The 18,284-nt window shown below is 35.2% G+C and overlaps 1 protein-coding gene across 2 annotated transcripts; it reads left to right on the top strand.

The window, feature by feature from the left end:
* The first annotated feature begins 7,401 nt into the window (after positions 1 to 7,401).
* LOC126828543 (tumor protein p63-regulated gene 1-like protein) lies at positions 7,402 to 18,284 on the top strand. 2 transcript variants are annotated; one of them, XM_050558365.2, is made up of 4 exons: positions 7,402 to 7,820; positions 9,672 to 9,757; positions 13,150 to 13,326; positions 14,023 to 18,284. In XM_050558365.2, exons 1-4 carry the CDS (start codon positions 7,437 to 7,439, stop codon positions 14,366 to 14,368), a joined length of 993 nt encoding a protein of 330 aa, XP_050414322.1. In that variant the 5' UTR covers positions 7,402 to 7,436; the 3' UTR covers positions 14,369 to 18,284. The 2 variants fall into 2 exon arrangements, with proteins under 2 accessions (XP_050414322.1, XP_050414321.1); XM_050558364.2 differs by having other exon boundaries at positions 9,666 to 9,757.

Genomic DNA, 18,284 nt, shown 5'->3' with positions numbered 1-18,284 from the left:
TGTTTGATATGAGTATAACCGTGCAGGTTATAGTATAATTTAAATCTTGAATATTTAAGATAATGCATTATTAATTTTAAAAGTGAAAGCCTTCAGATTGAATTTATTTAAACTCTCGGGACAATAACTATTCCATTCCTTTAAAACAGTAATTATAGGTGTGCTATTGAAAGGTGACTAGCCAATGATGAAATGTCATGTAATGCTAATGACATGTTAAATTATTATAATCCCATATTGTTTGTAAAACTTTTACAGACAGAAAGTAATTGTACTGTTAAAATAGCCGGTCTCGTGAACATGCCAATCGTATGATTAATCTATTAATTGTTTTATTTACCATTGTTTTATTTCTCATATTGTACATTATTACATCAATGCTTATTTATGTCAACACTTGATCTAGCCAAGTGATTAGAAGTAATTCCATATAAATATGTGATTGTACTTGATACGTCAGTCATTTAGGTCTATCCGACTTAGTAGCATAAGGTACTAGTCGGTTATCCGCGGTCCTGTAAGTGTATGTAGATAATTATTATTATAAGTTCCAGTATTAAAGATTTGAAGAACCATTCCAGACTCTTGTAATATCTGACGGACCTCACGGTCACATGAGTATGCCACTCACTTCGCTTACTGTGGTTGTCTACGATATCACCCTAGGTAGAAGTGGACGTAAAACTCTAGAAACGAACGAACGAACGAACGCTTACCGTGGATTTGATCTGGTCTGACTACTCAATACGTCATGTCAATTGACTTAAAGGACACTATTGGTGTCAGTCATTATTACATATGAAATTCGATCGTTTGTTTGTTATCGCTCGTTACTTCAGTCAGTTATATAGAAGGACAACTCGTGTTTGTCATGTTTGACGTCACTTCCCGTTCCTTCACGTGCTTGTTACACATCTCCCGTAGCAATGATCTCTGTGTTAAAATTATATTTTGGATGTATTTAACGAGCTCTATCACATATTTTATAATGACTGACACCAATGTTGTCCTTTAAAAGACTGACTAGTAGAAGATATTAATTTTGTATGGTTTGAAAGTGTTCTGATTTGATTCTATGAGATTACTTACGTGTTTGTACCTGATGGTGTTTTAATTAAAGTGAATTATTGTAGACCTTGGCAAGACGCCCCGTCCCATTCGTTCCGAATTACCCGAATTGCTGCTGGATAATCCCGTACCGAACGAATATTTAATATTAACAATATAATTTCTTAAGACTGACGGTGTGCGGTTAACATGTACTCCGGTTAAAAGAAGTCATTATAATCTCGCTTAATAACTTAAAGCGGAAAATGCAAATTTTCTAAGAAAGTCAAAACTTAATTATTTCCATGTCTTTTGCTCAATAGGTTGTCAACTCACAATTATACGATCAAAGGTGCCATTCTCACACTTAAGATTCATTTAGACAGGAAATAATAACACAATTACCTCCCTTGTTTTCTATTCACCACCATGGAGTAGCGATATTCAAACGTTTAAAAAAGAAGAGGAAAATGATATTTTTGCCAATTTCTCAGCTGGCAATAGTGAATTATAGGATTAATAGGATTATTCTTTAACAAGGTAGGACTGTTTATGGATACCATCTATTTTCAGGCTTTATTTTAATAAATTTTAAAAATATAACTTAAAAATTTGCAATTTCCGCTTTAAGTTACGTGGATTTTTCTACCTTTAAACTGGCCTTTGAATACCGATACAGATATCCTTATGAAATATAAAATTAGTCGTTTGTCCAACAAAGTATTAAACGAAGCAACACTATATCTATCTATACTAATATTTGTGACTGTCGTTTGTCTGTCTGTTTGTCTGTCTTTTCGGGGTTGGCGGCTACACTAGGTCTGCCCCGAGTCTGAAATTTGGGGTATAGGGGTAGCTCGGACCGGGGAGTAACATAGGCCAGGCGGCGTTAGTCTACCACTTCCTGTTTCAGGGTTATGACCCCCGAGCGAAGCCGAGCATTCTTCTAGTAATAAATAAATGAATTTGGAAAGTCTCGCATCATTTCAAACGTGTGGTCTTCATCAAAATGATGTCGGGTTATTTAGCCGTAAAAACTATGTATTATCGTACAAAATTCTTAGATCTCAGAATTATCAAAACAAACAAAAAGTGCACAAGCGTCAAGACATTGTCAGAAATTGATCTGTTGTGATATAGAGCATTCGGAAATTAAAAACACTTATATGGATATACTACTTCTGAATTTATTAACATGCTACGTTTCGATACACATACAAATATCGTTATCAAGCAAATAATGATATATAACAAAAATGTGGTGCAATATATAGTTAACAATTGGAAACCATGTAACAGATTAATCATTAATTAAGAATTCACAAGATGAGAGAAGTTCATAGGCGTACGGGCCCGATGACAGTTAGGGGGGCAGAACCCGAAATGCCAAAAAAATTTCGGGTTTACAGACAACGGCGCCGGTCTTCCTCGAGAGGCGAAGAAACGAAGTTTACCTTGCATGGACCCCCCCCCCCCTCCCCCAAGAAAAATTTGGAATATTTGACGGCTGCAAACACGTTTTCCTGGTAATTCAGCCCGTGAACAAAGCAACTTCAAATCAATCGTTCACAGTCCACGGAGACGGGATTGTTGGGAGAAAATTTTGAAAATTTAACTGCTATTCCAGCCTGTGAATACAGCAACTTCAATTTGGTCCAATATAGCCTACCTGGCTGACCCGAATTCCAAACAACCAGTCAATCGTCGCGGGGTATGGGGGCCTCACCCATCCTCCCGGAGAAAATTTTGAAAATTTAACCACCGCAAATGCGTTTTCTGCTATTCTAGCCCGTGTAAGCAACTCCAAAAGTATCCAATGCTTTTGTAACCGAAATCGCACTCTGAATGCCAACCACCCAATCAGACTGTTGCAGCTGCATTCACAAATAATAATCGATGCCCGAAAAATGTCGCACAAATTAGAGTGGCTCCAGACAAAATGTTTTAATCCATAGTCAACTCAGTACAAATTCGTGGTATTCAATTAAAAGAAAAGTAAAATTAGTGTTTTTTTAGGGCTCGATGACAGTTAGGGAAGCAAAATTAGAAATGCCCGAAAAATTTCAGGTTTACAGACAGCGGCGAAGGTTTTCTTCGAAAGACGAAGAAGCGGAGCTGACCTTGTATGGACCGCCCAAGAAAATTTTGGAATATTTGACGGCCGCAAACGCGTTTTACTGCTATTCCAGCACGTAAAATTAGTGTTTTATTAGATTTCGGGCACTTTATTTTGCCAAGTAGATGAAATATTTTTTTTTTCACTTTACCCGTCTGCCCGAAAAGTCAGCTTGCCCGAAAGTTAGGGGGGCAGCTGCCCCCCTGCCCCCCTGGCTCCTACGCCTATGGAGAAGTAATAATAAACAATTACAAAGGATTAACAAATTGAAAGCATTCAGCCCAACGAAGAAATAATAGGTAACGGGAGATAACTCCATTCATTTAGGTACGCTAAGATGGATTCAGACTAGTAATTATTTGCCCATTGACTTCAATGTTAAATGGCTGTAACATCACAGGCTGTAGCTTTTTGCTCAACATTCCGTTGGTTCCAATCTTTATAGGCACAATGGGGACCCCATTTGGCAATATCCTCATCATAATTTTGTAGGGGGTTGACTGTTTAGATTTTTTGCTACGGGGATTTGATGTTAACTATGCAAATTAAAACTTTACTCCGTGTTTATATGAGAGAAGAATGGGTTGACCCTAATGCAGTTAATTTATAAACTTACCTTGTTATCATGAAACGAAATCTAGGTATAGCTTTAACCATGGAACTTATAATAAGGTCCATGCTTTAACCAGACAAAATTTATGTTGATGACCTAGGCTATATTATGTATCGTATTATCCAAATATCTGGTGTTTTTCCCCATTCTTTCAAACAATTAACTTATATACTACATCAAGAAGTCCTCTCAATAAAGAAAGGTTTTAAGGATAAGTTTGGACATTTTATATTAATGTGACCTAAGGAAATGATCAAGAGAGTAGAAAAGTTGCCATAAATGGGTAATTATCTCGTGAGTGTGCATTCATGGTATCAGAGTTCCGCATTATTGAACCATCTCGAAGCGATACATTTTTGACTTTGTTTCGACAAGTAGTATCTTCTACGTCCTATGTTATGAATTGACATGCAGTCTTTAGAATTTTAAAACAAAAAATTAAGCTTTTAGTGGAACGTGTTTTACAAAATCTCAACACCGTAACGGTATTGTATAGTCAAAAAATATTTTAAATTAACCAGAAAACGCAAAAACATTCACCCTTCTGAAAAGATGAAGGGGATTACACTTAATATTTCTTTTCATATCGTCATACTTTCTTTGCTGTAATTTGTAGTTTATACCACTTACCTCAAAACGCTCCATATTTTGTAATTGTATTAAAGTGTAGCGCACTAAAAACATGATTTTGTATTTGATTTCTTGATTCAGTAACACAGACTGATCAATTAATATTTCTGTCCACTTATAAAATGGTTCTTTAACTTTAAAAAAAAAGCAGCAATGAGAGATTTTACACTCTGTGACGGTGTTGAATTCCCGTGACGGTGTTGAAATTATGTGACGGTGTTGAGATAACATATGCCCTTATACGAAATGATAATGCTCAGAATGATATTTATAAATTGGTGGCTTTATATAATAAACAATAACCTTATATTAGACATTATAAAAAAAAAAGTATGTTTACATAACAGTTTGCTACTTTACACAAAAATATATTCAATAGCCCTTTTGATATATTAAACCTTTCAAGAACACGTAATTTATTGAACATTTTATTCCAGACACAATCAAAACTCGTTGAATATTTGGTCGATATTCCCGGGAGCACATTAAAATCTTGATAAAATACTGATTTAACACTAATTAATTATACGGTTGGCATAAAAACCATGCGGTTGGAAATGAAATGTATGGGAAGTAAATGAAATATACGGGTGGTAAATAAAACACACGGTTGGAAATGAAATAGATGGGTAGTAAATGAAATATACGGGTGTCAAATAAAACACACGGTTGGAAATGAAATATATTGGTAGCACGCCCGTAACTAAAATTGGTCGACCATAAAAAAATTTCGCCCCATGTGCAAAACAAATCATCGGTATATTTGATATCGGATTCTCAGTGTTTACGGATTTTATCCAGATTTCTGGATTTTTTACCTTTTTCAGATCTTCAAAGAGTGCTATTTTGAGGTTTTCTGCTCAAGTTTTCTTCAAATGAGGGGTCTTGCATGAAAATTTACAGATTTCTTCCGTGTGAAAGGGAGAAAGACGATTGACGAGGCTGCCCAGAGTGCAGGAAATTTCTCGAAGCCCCCCTAGACATACATTGTCCGTTATTTTTACAGCACCCCTGAGAACACTTTCCCCTTCCACCCACCGCCACCACTCCACCCCCGTTGCTCAGAGCTAGTTACGGCCCTGATTGGTAGTAAATGAAATATATGGTAAGAGATCAAATATACAGGTTGCAGATAAAATTTGAGGTTGACAATGAAATATGTGGGGTGGGCGGATCAGACAGACAGGCAGCCCATTCCAATAGTACCTGCCTTTTTCGCTCTACAGGAATGAAATTGGATTAGGTTTATAGTTTATCTTATTTGTGATCAACACAGTACAAATAAATGCGTTTTACAATGTTCCTGGTTTAGTAAGATACACATTTTCATCATAGAATATGAAACTTCTCACATTTCTGCTACTCCCATCTATACAAAATGTCGGGTTCTCTATCTTTCGCTTCGCTATAAACGAGGACGTCTGTTTACACTATCACCCTTCAATTAACAAATGACCATTAGAAAGGGATTCGGATTCTGTATTTTCCATTAAAGTACAAGCAATCTACTCGAATGTTAAGTTTATTGTACAAAACGAATGGCGAATAACTATCTTTATTGTTCTAGGATGTTTGCCATCCGAGTGGAGAATATCCACTCCGGTGAAATATTAGAGGAACTACATGTTATTCTACATAATTGTGTTGATAAGATAAGATTTAATTTAAGCGTTGGTGAACCAAACCTCAACACCGTATCGGTTTCTCAACACCGTAACTAAACTTAATGTTACGGAGTTGAGCGTTACGGTGTTGAGAACCATGGAGTTTATGATGTTTTGAGCCAAGAGCGCATGTGTGAGAAACGCCGTTAACGTATATTAGGTATCTGTACACCATTTCAAATTCAAATATATACATTGTTTCTTATCAAATCGACTACAAATGCAAGAAAACCACGTTACGGTGTTGATTATGAATTAATACACGCAAGCAAAATCAGAACTTTGATTTTATTTACCTTTAAATCTAAAATATTAACAGAGCTCTTTTCAAGCTGGACAGGCCAGACTGACAGAGATGGTCGGTGGCACGTGGTGAAGTGACCCTCGCCTCAGTAGATAAGTTATATTGCGGGAAAACTCTCAGTGTTACGGTGTTGAGCATTTTGATAGTGACAATTTAAAATTTGAATTTTAAAGATTCTACAACCATACCTAACGACTCTGTTGTATACCGAATCTGACAATAGTCCTAGTAGATGCTTATGCGCCCTGATTGGCATGATTATTTTTTTGATCAATATAGTAAAGAACAATTTGAAAATTACATGTAGTGTTAGTGACATTGAAAAGCATACCCACAGGGCCCCAGCTCTCCAATGTCTGATCTTATAAAATGTATAAACTATTAAATAAATCCAAATTTCTTATCCCAATTTTCTTTAAAAATAAATGGGAGTTACATGCAATATTTTTAAATTTTAAAATTAAAGGAAAAAAAACCAGAAAAAAACTCGAGTGTCACAAAAACATTCAACTTTGCACACCCATGGGATAATCACCCAAATATGTGTTTGTTTATTTTTTCCAATATTTATAACATGAATGTTGATCTTGTTTACTTACACTTATATTACTTATAATCATTTTAATGGACGGGCTCCTGTTTGAGTTACAGTCAGGGACACACGCAAGTTTTGATGGAGTTCTTCCTAAGGTCCAGCCAAAACTGCAATCCCAGCAATTTTGAAATCTAAATCTTTAAAAAAAAACCTATGATATTGATAATGAAAAAACAATTTATTTAGCCTTCTTTCTGTCCGAATGGATAATATGAAAAAATCGAGTCATTTGCATATAGCCATAGCCTACAGACGTTTTGGCACTTGGATTACGTTACGTACGTAGCACATATTGTGCTGTCATCAGACAGCAGTTTCCCTACTAATTCTCAAATTTGACTGTTCAGAAATCAGAGATAGTGGACTTCTAAAGAACAGTCGGTCCAATGACGTATACGTCTTTTATTTCGCGCACGTGACCTGGCGTCATTTGCAAGGGAAGATAACTCCAATAGTTGGATTCCAAAATGGCCGATGGGAAAGAAATTGAGAAAACTAACTCGGCTTCGGCTGATGGTGGACAACAAGTCATTCCATTAGATGAAGAAGACAAGACGGCACAGGAAGACCAGTTCGTTGGTGCAACATTAGAACTTAATGACAGCAATAAAAACGCAGCAGACCAACCGAAAGTTGCGTTTGCTGGACCTGGGGGTGACCAAAGCAATACCCGGACATCTACGACATCAAATGATTTACAACAACATGACGACGCAGGACCCGGACTTTCTCGAAATCGCCCTGGTAGCGTAATTGGCAGCAGAAGTACATCAAGCACTTCAAGTCGTACATCTATGCGACCAAATTTTATCAAATCAGATGTTGTTGCTAAAACTTTCTTTAGCTACAAGGCAAGTTTGTTTAAATTTGATGAATTTTTATTTCATTTATATTTTTCATATTATGTTTTAATAAGTTGAAATATATTTGGTCATATCATGAATTATGACAGATCTTTCAGCTACACATCAAAAACAAGTCTTAGTCATGTAAGCTTATAAATAATAACTAAGTTTACTAGGTCATTATGCAGTATTGCGAAATAATCCATTCCGTTTCAACACATCCTAAATAGACATGTGACATTCAGCCAACGTAGACTAAGTAATGTTAGGTCATAAAGGCAGAGCTTAATAAACACAATTATTTTTTAAGGCCACTTAAAATCAATCACCCATTTCTCATCACTAAGATTAAAAACCAGTGGCCAAGAGGATAGTTTCTGTCTTTTGGATAAATTTTTCATTCTATAGGCCTAGTGAAAAAAATGTACTTTTATTTTGAAAGATTAGCAATATCATTACTACGGTACTAACTGTCCACACAACAAGTTTTACATACCAGGTTCTCAAAACTGACCAATAATAATAATAATAAATAATTTATAAAAAATATTTACCGCTACACTTAGTGTTTGCTCTTGTTGCTTAATAAAATCAATTACACTATTAAATATCCCCACAATAAAAAAAAACCCTCTGTTGTAAAATCAGTACATTTTTAAATTGTCTTCAAAACTTTGTCTAAGTAAATGTCGATATACGATAACCAACAATAACCAACTATACTAATGTCCAAAAGAAAGTATACACACTAAAAATATGACTATGTTTTGTTTAGATAAAAAAAATGTGATAAAACTACACTGAACATGTCTCGTGCGTCCAAACTCAATATTTCTAAGGAAATAAAAGGCAAAACAAATGGACATTGTACCCAAATACCGCATACAATGGAAAAAGACTTTGTTTGAAGCAGGACAAAATGCACAGTGTATACTTTCTTTTGGACATCAGTATATGTTTGGGGGTTAACAATTGTGACATTTTTTTATTGACGCTCACTGATCTAATTAATTTTACAAGATTGAATTTTATTTATTGTGCAATGAATATTAAGGAACATATATTTTATACACCATGTGGTGGTAAAGGTTTTACAACACATCTGAATATTGAAGTATTTTACGATCTTGGTTTTTTAAATGAAATGAAATGGGGTTTAACGTCCTACTGTTCTGCTCCTATACTGGGCTAATGAAGACGGGCATATGCCTTACAGTGTGCTATGAGTGAAATTTTGCCCGTGCAGCGGCACTATCGCCTACTCTTATATCGAATTCCAACTGCCAAGGGATCTTTTATGTGCATTCCAATGTATATCCACAGGACCTCGGTTTTTCATATCATCCGAAGGACTAGACAGCTGTCCTTGCCAGGCCCTCCATCCTGCATCACTGACAAGGGGAATGTTTTTTTAAAGGAAGTGACGTGACTGTTAGGTCCACTTTTCATGCACACACTTTTGTCAGCGGAAAAACACCACGTTTTTTTGTGTATTTCCATGTGTACGTAACAATAGTTGAAAAGTATGGGGCATCCTACGTAAATGCATTGTAAGTGAGGATTTTTTTCTGTACAGCATTGAACGCGACATTGTTTACGTTCAGTCACCACATGATAACACCATGTATATGTAAAGCGGGCCTAAGTGTATATTGAGAATGTAAAGATACTTTTGCAGAACCATGAAGATTTCAGTGTAATTACTGGTCTTAATGTGGTGCTTGGCATGTACAATATTGTGATTTGAAAGAAATATAAGATATCACAAGCATTAAAAATTTCACAGTGAGAAACAAATAATTATCATTGGCTAAGAGAATTTCAGACCTTTTACTATCAATTTATATCAAGGGACAGAATTTTGAGACAGCTCTTCAAGAATGTAGAAATCAAGTGAAACCAGACCTTGATGGAAAAATTCTCGGAGAATGGCTATTGGCAGAGTAAGTAAAAAAAAACCCTCTTGTATTTTGAATATATAATTGTATTGCTGATTATTGACTTCCGTCATAATAAGTACAGGAGGATCACACTATGCACAAACTAAACCGATAACCTGCAGACAAGACACACACTACACAAACCATCAATAAACAACAAATATTAAATCAAGTGAATGGATACAGGGGACCAGTCGTAATGCCAACTGCACTGTACAGTAACAATTTTTTTCGTTTTCATAAAAATTAAACCAGGTTTGATTTGACAAAACTAATGATCAATTTTGGTTAAAACTGGCACTAGCAAATATGACCTTTTTTGTTATGATTTATACTTTGAAATATTTAGCCCCAGTATCCGAACACATATTTGGCATGGCTGTGGTCTGACGTCCAGGTGAATGTTGGGAATCGGTGGAAAAATTGTTTTAAATTGGACTGATATTTTGATTGGATCTTGCTTGTTCATATTAGTATTACTTAAAGAGTTAGATTGTGTGCAAAAAATCAGCAGATTATATACTAATAGGCCACCTGATGATACAATTTATCAATCCACATTTCAATAGACTACTTTTTATACGTCCACATTCATAATGTGAACGTATTATGCCGTCGCCCCTGTCTGTGTGTGTGTGTGTGTGTGTGTGTGTGTGTATGTATGTATGTGTGTGTGTGTGTGTGTGTGTCTGTGGTTCGCCTACAGGGCGCAATTCTTCATGGATTTTCTTCAAACTTGGTATACTTATTCCTTATACCCCAAGGAAGATCCCTATTGTTTTTGGTGCATGCCCGACCCCCCGGGGCAGAGCCACGCCCATTTCTAGTATTTGTTTGTTTGTCGTCTACAGGCCACATTTCTTAACTAATAATCTTGAAACTTTGCATACACATTCTTTGTACCCTAAGGAACATCCCTATCGTTTGGGGTGCATGCCCAACCCCCAGGGGCAGAGCCACGCCCATTTTCTTTTCGTGTGTCTTTGTGTCGCCTACAGGGCGCAATTCTTACTGGATTTTCTTCAAACTTGGTATACTTATTCCTTATACCCCAAGGAAGATCCCTATTGTTTTTGGTGCATGCCCGACCCCCAGGGGCAGAGCCACGCCCATTTCTAGTATTTGTTTGTTTGTCGTCTACAGGCCACATTTCTTAACTTATAATCTTGCATACACATTCTTTGTACCCTAAGGAACATCCCTATCGTTTGGGGTACATGCCCAACCCCCAGGGGCAGAGCCACGCCCATTTCCCATTTTCTTTTCGTGTGTCTTTGTGTCGCCTACAGGGCGCAATTCTTACTGGATTTTCTTCAAACTTGGTATACTTATTCCTTATACCCCAAGGAAGATCCCTATTGTTTTTGGTGCATGCCCGACCCCCAGGGGCAGAGCCACGCCCATTCCTTATATTTATTTATTTGTTTGTCATCTACAGACCGCATTTCTTAACGTATCAACTTTACATATTTATTCCTTATACCCTAAGGATGATCCCTATTGTTTTTAGTGCATGCTCGCCTCCCCGGGGCAGAGCCACGCCCATTTTTGTATTTGTTTGTTTGTCGTCTACAGGCCGCATTTCTTAACGTATCATCTTGAAACTTTGCATACTTATTCTTTGTACCCTCAGGAACATCCCTATCGTTTTGGGTGCATGCCCACCCCCCAGGGGCAAAGCCACGCCCATTTTCTTTTTCTATGTGTGTGTGTCGCCTACAGACCACAATTCTTAATCAATTGTCTTGAAATTTTTTCATATGAATTGCTTATACCCTAACGATGACCCCTATTGTTTTTTTACCCCCAGGGGCAGAGCCACGCCCATTTTCTTTTCTTTTTATGTCTGTGTGTCACCTACAGGCCACAATTCTTAATCAATCGTCTTGAAAATTTTTCATATGAATTGCTTATACCCTAAGTATGATCCCTATTGTTTTTGGTGCATGCCCGGCCACCAGGGGTAGAGCCACGCCCATCCCTTATATTTATTTATTTGTTTGTCATCTACAGATCGCATTTCTTATCGTATCACCTTGAAACTTAGCATACATATTCCTTCTATCCTAAGGAACATCCCTATTAGTTGTGGTGAATACCCAACCCCCAGGGGCAGAGCTACGCCCATTTTCTTTTTTTATGTCTGTGTGTCACTTGCAGACCGCATTTCTTAATCGATCATCTTGAAATTTTTTTTAGACTTATTCCTTATAGCCTAAGGCTACGTTTTTACACTTATTCCTTAATCCTAAGGCTGGCCTCTATTATTATTTTTGGTGCATGCTCAACCCCTTGGGACAGAGTCACGCCTAATGTTTGTGTGTCTTGTGTTTTGCCTACAGGCCGCAATTCTTAACCGATCCTTTTGAAATGGGGATACCTATTCTAAACGTCATGCTTTTAGAATAAAGACATCGATTGTTTTAAAATAAAAATTGTGTTCTGTTAATGTGAACGAAACGTTAAACTGATAGCAGTCCTACAACCCAGTTTTATTTCACAGACCCTCAATGCAAACTGGACCATATCAAACAAAACAGGAATGTGGACGTATATTGCTGCGTTAGCGATGCTCTTGTTTAAATGTGTAACCAAACATTCGTATTAAATTTAAAAAGAAAATTCACTGACTCTGTAAAGTGTAAGTAAGCTTATAGAAGACGAACAATGCCAATTGTAAATGAAGGTCTTAAAAGCTTTGATCTCTGCTGGAAGCATGCATGCTCAGAGGTGACATTTGAAGGCGCAAATTTGAAAGTATGACTTGTTGCAGTTAAGGACTTAGCTATAATATTCCAGGGGAGGTATATAGTAGCCAATGCTATAATGGACCTTATAAGGTCCATGGCAATATCAAGTAGTAATATTGCACTTCTGTTACTTACCTGGAGATTGCTTTAATTGTTAAAATGAAATGAAATGGGGTTTAACGTCCTACTGTTCTGCTCCTATACTGGTCTAATGAAGACGGGCATATGCCATACAGTGTGCTATGAGGGAAATTTTGCCCCTTGGCAGCGGCTTTATCACCTACTCTTATATCTTTTACGTGCATTCCAATATATACACGGGACCTCGGTTTTTCGTCTCATCCGAAGGACTCGGCAGCTGTCCTTGTCAGGCCCTCCGTTCTGTACCACTGACAAGGGGAAACCACGTCGGAAAATCCTGATGAACTTTCTCGGCCAATGCAGGGATCGAACACCTGACCTCCAGGCTAGCGAGCCAGTGTCTTAACAAACTAGCCACCGTGGCCCCGCTTTAATTCTTAATACCAATAATAGGGTAAATGGTTGATGACAAATGTGTACTACAAAACTACATACAGCCTTCCATTTCATTTCATATTTCATTAAAGACTTTTACTTATAATAATTTATTTATTTTATTGGTAGAATTGACCATTGGAACATGGAAAAAGAAAAAGTGGTACTGTTAACTGAGAACTCTGTCTTGGTATTCAAATATAACTTTATAACTCAAACCTTATATGAATTCCGTAGAGTAATGTTACATGGTATTGATACTATAGCTATTGGTGACTTCAAATACCCTGACTATTCTATAATGCCGTAAGTATTATATTATTGTATTTCGCATACAGCCTCCTCAACATCATCCTAGATATTAGCCTTACAGAAATCTGAAACATTTTACAATTAAGATGTCCACAATTGCAATCGTACCCAAATAACCATAAGTTTTTAAAAGAAAGAAAATTTTGAGTTTAAATAAAATAAAAATAACTATATGGAATAACAATTACTTACCTTTTTATTGCTAATCTTTAAAGGTTAAAAGGGGGGGGGCGATGGCCAAATGGTTAGCACGTGTGCACTGTATCATAAGGCCTGTCATTTAGTCAACTGGCGTGGTTTCGAATCCCCGTTTGTACGTGACAAGGAGTAGGGTCGTCTGTCCAACTTCGTGGGTTTTCTCTGGGTCCTCCAGTTTCCTCCCACTGCTAAAGACCCCTATGCACAAGCAAATTATTGAAATAAAATTAAACCATATGTTAGTCCCGAAATGACCTAGTTTGTGTCGAGTGGACGTTAAACCCCATTTCTCTCTCTCTTGAAAGTTTACAAAGGAAAGGCATAGCAATTCCTTAAAACTGAGAACCCTTGACGTGTAGAACTTCCAAAAATGTGAAGACTTGATATATAAATTACTGTGTGCAATAGTTAAATAATTACGAGTGTGATCAAATGTAAATACATTTTGAAGAATATAATAAAGTATTATTATTTTCATTTTGTATCTATTAGTGACAGACAACATGGTGGAGTACAGCTTAGATGGAATAAAGGCTCGGAACCAACATTTGGTCAGCGTTGGAATCCATGGTGTACAGATATTCCCTGGTTAACTTTTGCCCATCACCCAGTCCTCTACAATCCTAAAGAAAATGAAACAACTACTTACAATGTTGATGAGTTTTATGAAAGTTTGCTTCAGGCCATCAGTAAAGCTTACGAAGAAAAACGACCAGGAGAGAAGATAACAGTCGTAGAAGGTCCCATACTTATTAACAGTTATGCCAATATCGCTACTATCGTACACAATGATAGTGGTATGGGCTTTTTCCGTGATAGAAATGGAATAAGCTTTTGAATCTTTAGACATTGATTCAACTTATTCCAAAACAGAAATTACTGAAATTTTTAAACAGGCTACTTGTTTCTATTTAGTAGCTTGTTTAGAAATCTGTAAAATATTATAAATTATTTCTTTCTTTTTTCATTTCAAATAAACATTGTTTGTGGACTCTCTAAATCACTTTGGTAAATTTTGTAAACTTTTACAATACAGGTAAAGCCAGTTTAAAGTGATTCAGTGTGTCGACAGCCACACCTATTCAGGCATGATAGCTTTCTCTATGCTAGGGATTCATTCCCATGATTTCTGGTGCCTTAGGCAGTGTATTAAAATGTATTAATGCAATCATTGATCCGTTACTATTGAATATATATTATTTTTATGTTTTTCTTGCTCATGCATTATATTTTGTGAACTTTGATAACAAATAGAGCAATTCTCATGTTATAAATCTATCAAAACCTTTATTACTACATAACATTTCTTATTAAAATAATAATCCTTTAGTGGCATAATCTTTTATTAGAATCATTATTCAAAACAATTGATATCTTGAAATAAATCACATTATATCAGAGAAATTAATGGACTATAGAACAAGAAATTGATGTGCAAATTAATCTGAAATCATAAGGATTCAGATATACTTTGGTTAAATTAATGGTTGATGAGCAGAGCCAACATAAAAAATTTCAAGTAACACTCCTATTTGTCGGGTCTAATTCTTTCTTGATATTAAACGACAAAAGCTTAAATGCCTGTGATATATCATGGTGTATGTAATGAGAATAATACACTGGTAATAAGTACATATAATGTACTTTAAGAAGTTGTTTAACTCTTCAAGTGTGCTATGTTTTTGATTTGATGTGCATCTTATAATTGGTCTGGCATGTCTAAAATATCAAACAGATAATAATATAATTCACCTTATTAGCATAATTGATTATTTCGGAGAAATGTCTTGTCTCAGGGGGGATATTATTATATTTAAATATCAATCAGGTCCAGAAAGTCAACTAATGGGATTTAAATATGTCTGCAAAACAAGTAACAAGAACTGGTATTATTTTCCTTATCTGTGCATTTAAAAAAACATTTAGGAGTCATTACTATCTATGAAAATATCCTCCTACAAATCCAAATTAAGGATTTTTTGTTGAATATATGCATTTGAGGTAATCTTAATTTTTTTTAAAAAACACAACATATTTATTTAAAGTTCACTTTATGATTCTAAATGAGATCAATCAGTTCAATAACCTAATTGTAATAATTTAATTGTTATTGTTGTTTAATGTATAGATATATATATTTGTTATGATTTTGCTTTTGTATATATATATGGACACCATTCATGCGACTAACAGTATAAGATTGGTTTGTGTTTAATTGTAAACCATAGAAAGTTAGTAATTGATAATGCACACCTTGTATGTTGAGCTGTCATTACTCAGTTATTGTGTTATAGTGCTGTTTATTTGTTCATGTTTGAGAAACCTAACAATATTATTAACCTTGCTCTGAACTGGTGTGCTGTTTCCCTAAATTGTATTATTTTGTTTTGTAAATTTTATTCTTCTTGGGAGTTGTTGATAAAAACTGAAACGAGACAATTTAGATTTCATTGAAATTGAGAAATGATGTTGTTCATTTTTGACTCAGGAAATGTCTTAGACTGGCCCAAAGGGGGAATAATTAACTGAGTTAACATATCTCAAGGTTTTTTGATAGTCGATAATTTTGACAAATATAAAATACAAAAGTTAGAAGTTTGACAAATCTGATTTTTCTATTTTAAATTTTTGATAAATCTGTGCATTCAATAACCAACCATATTCAACAAGTTTTCAAAATTGAATTGGGTTAAATCATTGTTTTCTAATTTCTTGAACTATATTGTAATGCAAATTTGAATCCCACACATTTAAATCCTTGTCGCTAACTAAATTAATTTGTTATATTTTGTAGTTGTATGCAATTTGGTTTTTATATATTGTTAGATTTCTACAGAATTAGACCATTATCAATGATGGAGATTTTTTTATTATTGCTAATTATTATGATAAATTCCTTGCTATATATACTGAAACGCAATGAAAATACACCATTTTTAAAAATGGATGATTGTTAATTTTGCATTTCTGAATGTAACAAATTCAGATAAAGGGGTGTAGAATTTAGTTTTATGGAAGACGCAACAACATGCCACAAACCTGGGTGGCAACAAGTGACGATGCCTCTACAAGATCAGCACATTATCCTGCAATATCTTTAGGATCGCACGTTGCTGCTGTTTTTAGCTGCCAACATGAATTCATCAGTGCTGATAGTGTTACTGTTCATAGCCGACAAAGCTCTCCTGGAAAGATTGCCAGGCAACCTTATATTGGACCAATTCGGACTCATTTTACCCCTGGTGCCTATGTTTCACTGTAATCAAAGTTGTTGTGGTCTCTGAGTTGTTTATGCCAGTATACAATTACCGGTATACCAAAAATCACATCTTGTGCATTTTATCTCAAAACTTACTGTCATTGGTGTGTTTTCAATGCAAATCAGTATATTTGTATTCTTCTTGACGTTGCATATCAGTATATTTGTATTCTTGTCGTTTTCACGTAGTTCAATATAAATTGTTTTTTATTAATATTACATGTAGATAGAAATGGCATTCCTATATCTTTTCTAGCAAAATATAACAATTTTGGTGTACAAACACACATAACTAGTGTTGTAAATTATCATGATTTATTATTTTACTACAGGTTAAAAATTTATTGATTTTTATACGCCGACATTGATCATATTTTGCCGTCACCCCCGTCGGTCGGTCCTGCATTCACTATTGTTGTGGACGCTTTAGTGGCTAAAGCTAATATCCGTTTGACTTTAAATTTATACACAGTGTTAACGATCATGAGACGAAGAAGATCCTTGATTTTCAAATATTTCGGATAATTATTGCCAGAGTTATGGCCCTTGATCACTTTAAAATATCTTATGGACGCTCTAGACACTTAAGTTAATATCTGATTGACTTTAATAAATTTATACACAGTGTTTACGGTAAAGAGACGAGGAAGCCTATTGCTTTTCAAAAATTTCTGATAATTACTACCAGAGTTATGATCACTTGAGAAATCTTAGATGTTCTAGAGGCTGAAGTTAATATAAATTTATACTAACAGTGTTTATGCTCATGAGATACACAATCGAAACAAATTCTAATGATTTCTGATAACTAATAAATGTGTTACTCGTAATCAGATTTTAGTGTGTTGTAAATGTTTCCATTACTTACAAAAGAGAAAATATGTGACAACCCTTGTTGACTGCCCGGACAACTTAGCTGCTGTGGACATAGGTTTTGTTGCCTGACAACCTATCTTTTTTATTTTTATCAAGATAATTTTGCAAATGTCATCAAGGTCACACCCCAATGGCTATACCCAAGTTAACTTTGCAATTAAAATTTGTTGAATTCTTTTAATATTAATTTAATGAATTGATCTCAATTTTCAACTGTTATAAGAAAAGATAGAATTCGTATGAGGTTTATTATCTTATTAAACTCATTGTACATGAAATTTTGAAAATTTTTAGTACAGTATATGAACTAACTTTATACTTCTATTGAGGTGGATTATGAGAGGTACATGCACTCGAATATTTGTAAGAAGATTTAAGCACCTTTTAGAAACGATCAAACTGAGCACCTTTCTCTTGCTATTAAGGAATATAATATAAATTTGTGTGCTGTTGTATGAATTCATATCTTCACAAGTGGTATTTGCATTAATATATGGTGTTGTCTATAATACTTCTAAATCCATCCATACAGATTGTATCAATCAATTCTTTTTCATAATCAATAATTCTATATGATTGGTTCATGTTTTCAATATTTATTAAAATCTTATAACTTTGA

This window comes from Patella vulgata, chromosome 7, assembly GCF_932274485.2.
Source record: "Patella vulgata chromosome 7, xgPatVulg1.2, whole genome shotgun sequence".
Taxonomy (NCBI): domain Eukaryota; kingdom Metazoa; phylum Mollusca; class Gastropoda; family Patellidae; genus Patella; species Patella vulgata.
Note: the sequence above shows the minus strand (reverse complement) of the source record. Positions and strands in the feature narration are given on the sequence as shown.

Excerpts from the sequence above, each read along its gene's own strand:
- LOC126828543 (XM_050558364.2), top strand. The coding sequence starts at position 7,437 with ATGGCCGATGGGAAAGAAATTGAGAAAACTAACTCGGCTTCGGCTGAT. Across the intron at positions 7,821-9,665 it reads AAACTTTCTTTAGCTACAAG|GGACAGAATTTTGAGACAGC; the intron begins GCAAGTTTGTTT and ends ATTTATATCAAG. Across the intron at positions 13,327-14,022 it reads CCTGACTATTCTATAATGCC|TGACAGACAACATGGTGGAG; the intron begins GTAAGTATTATA and ends TGTATCTATTAG.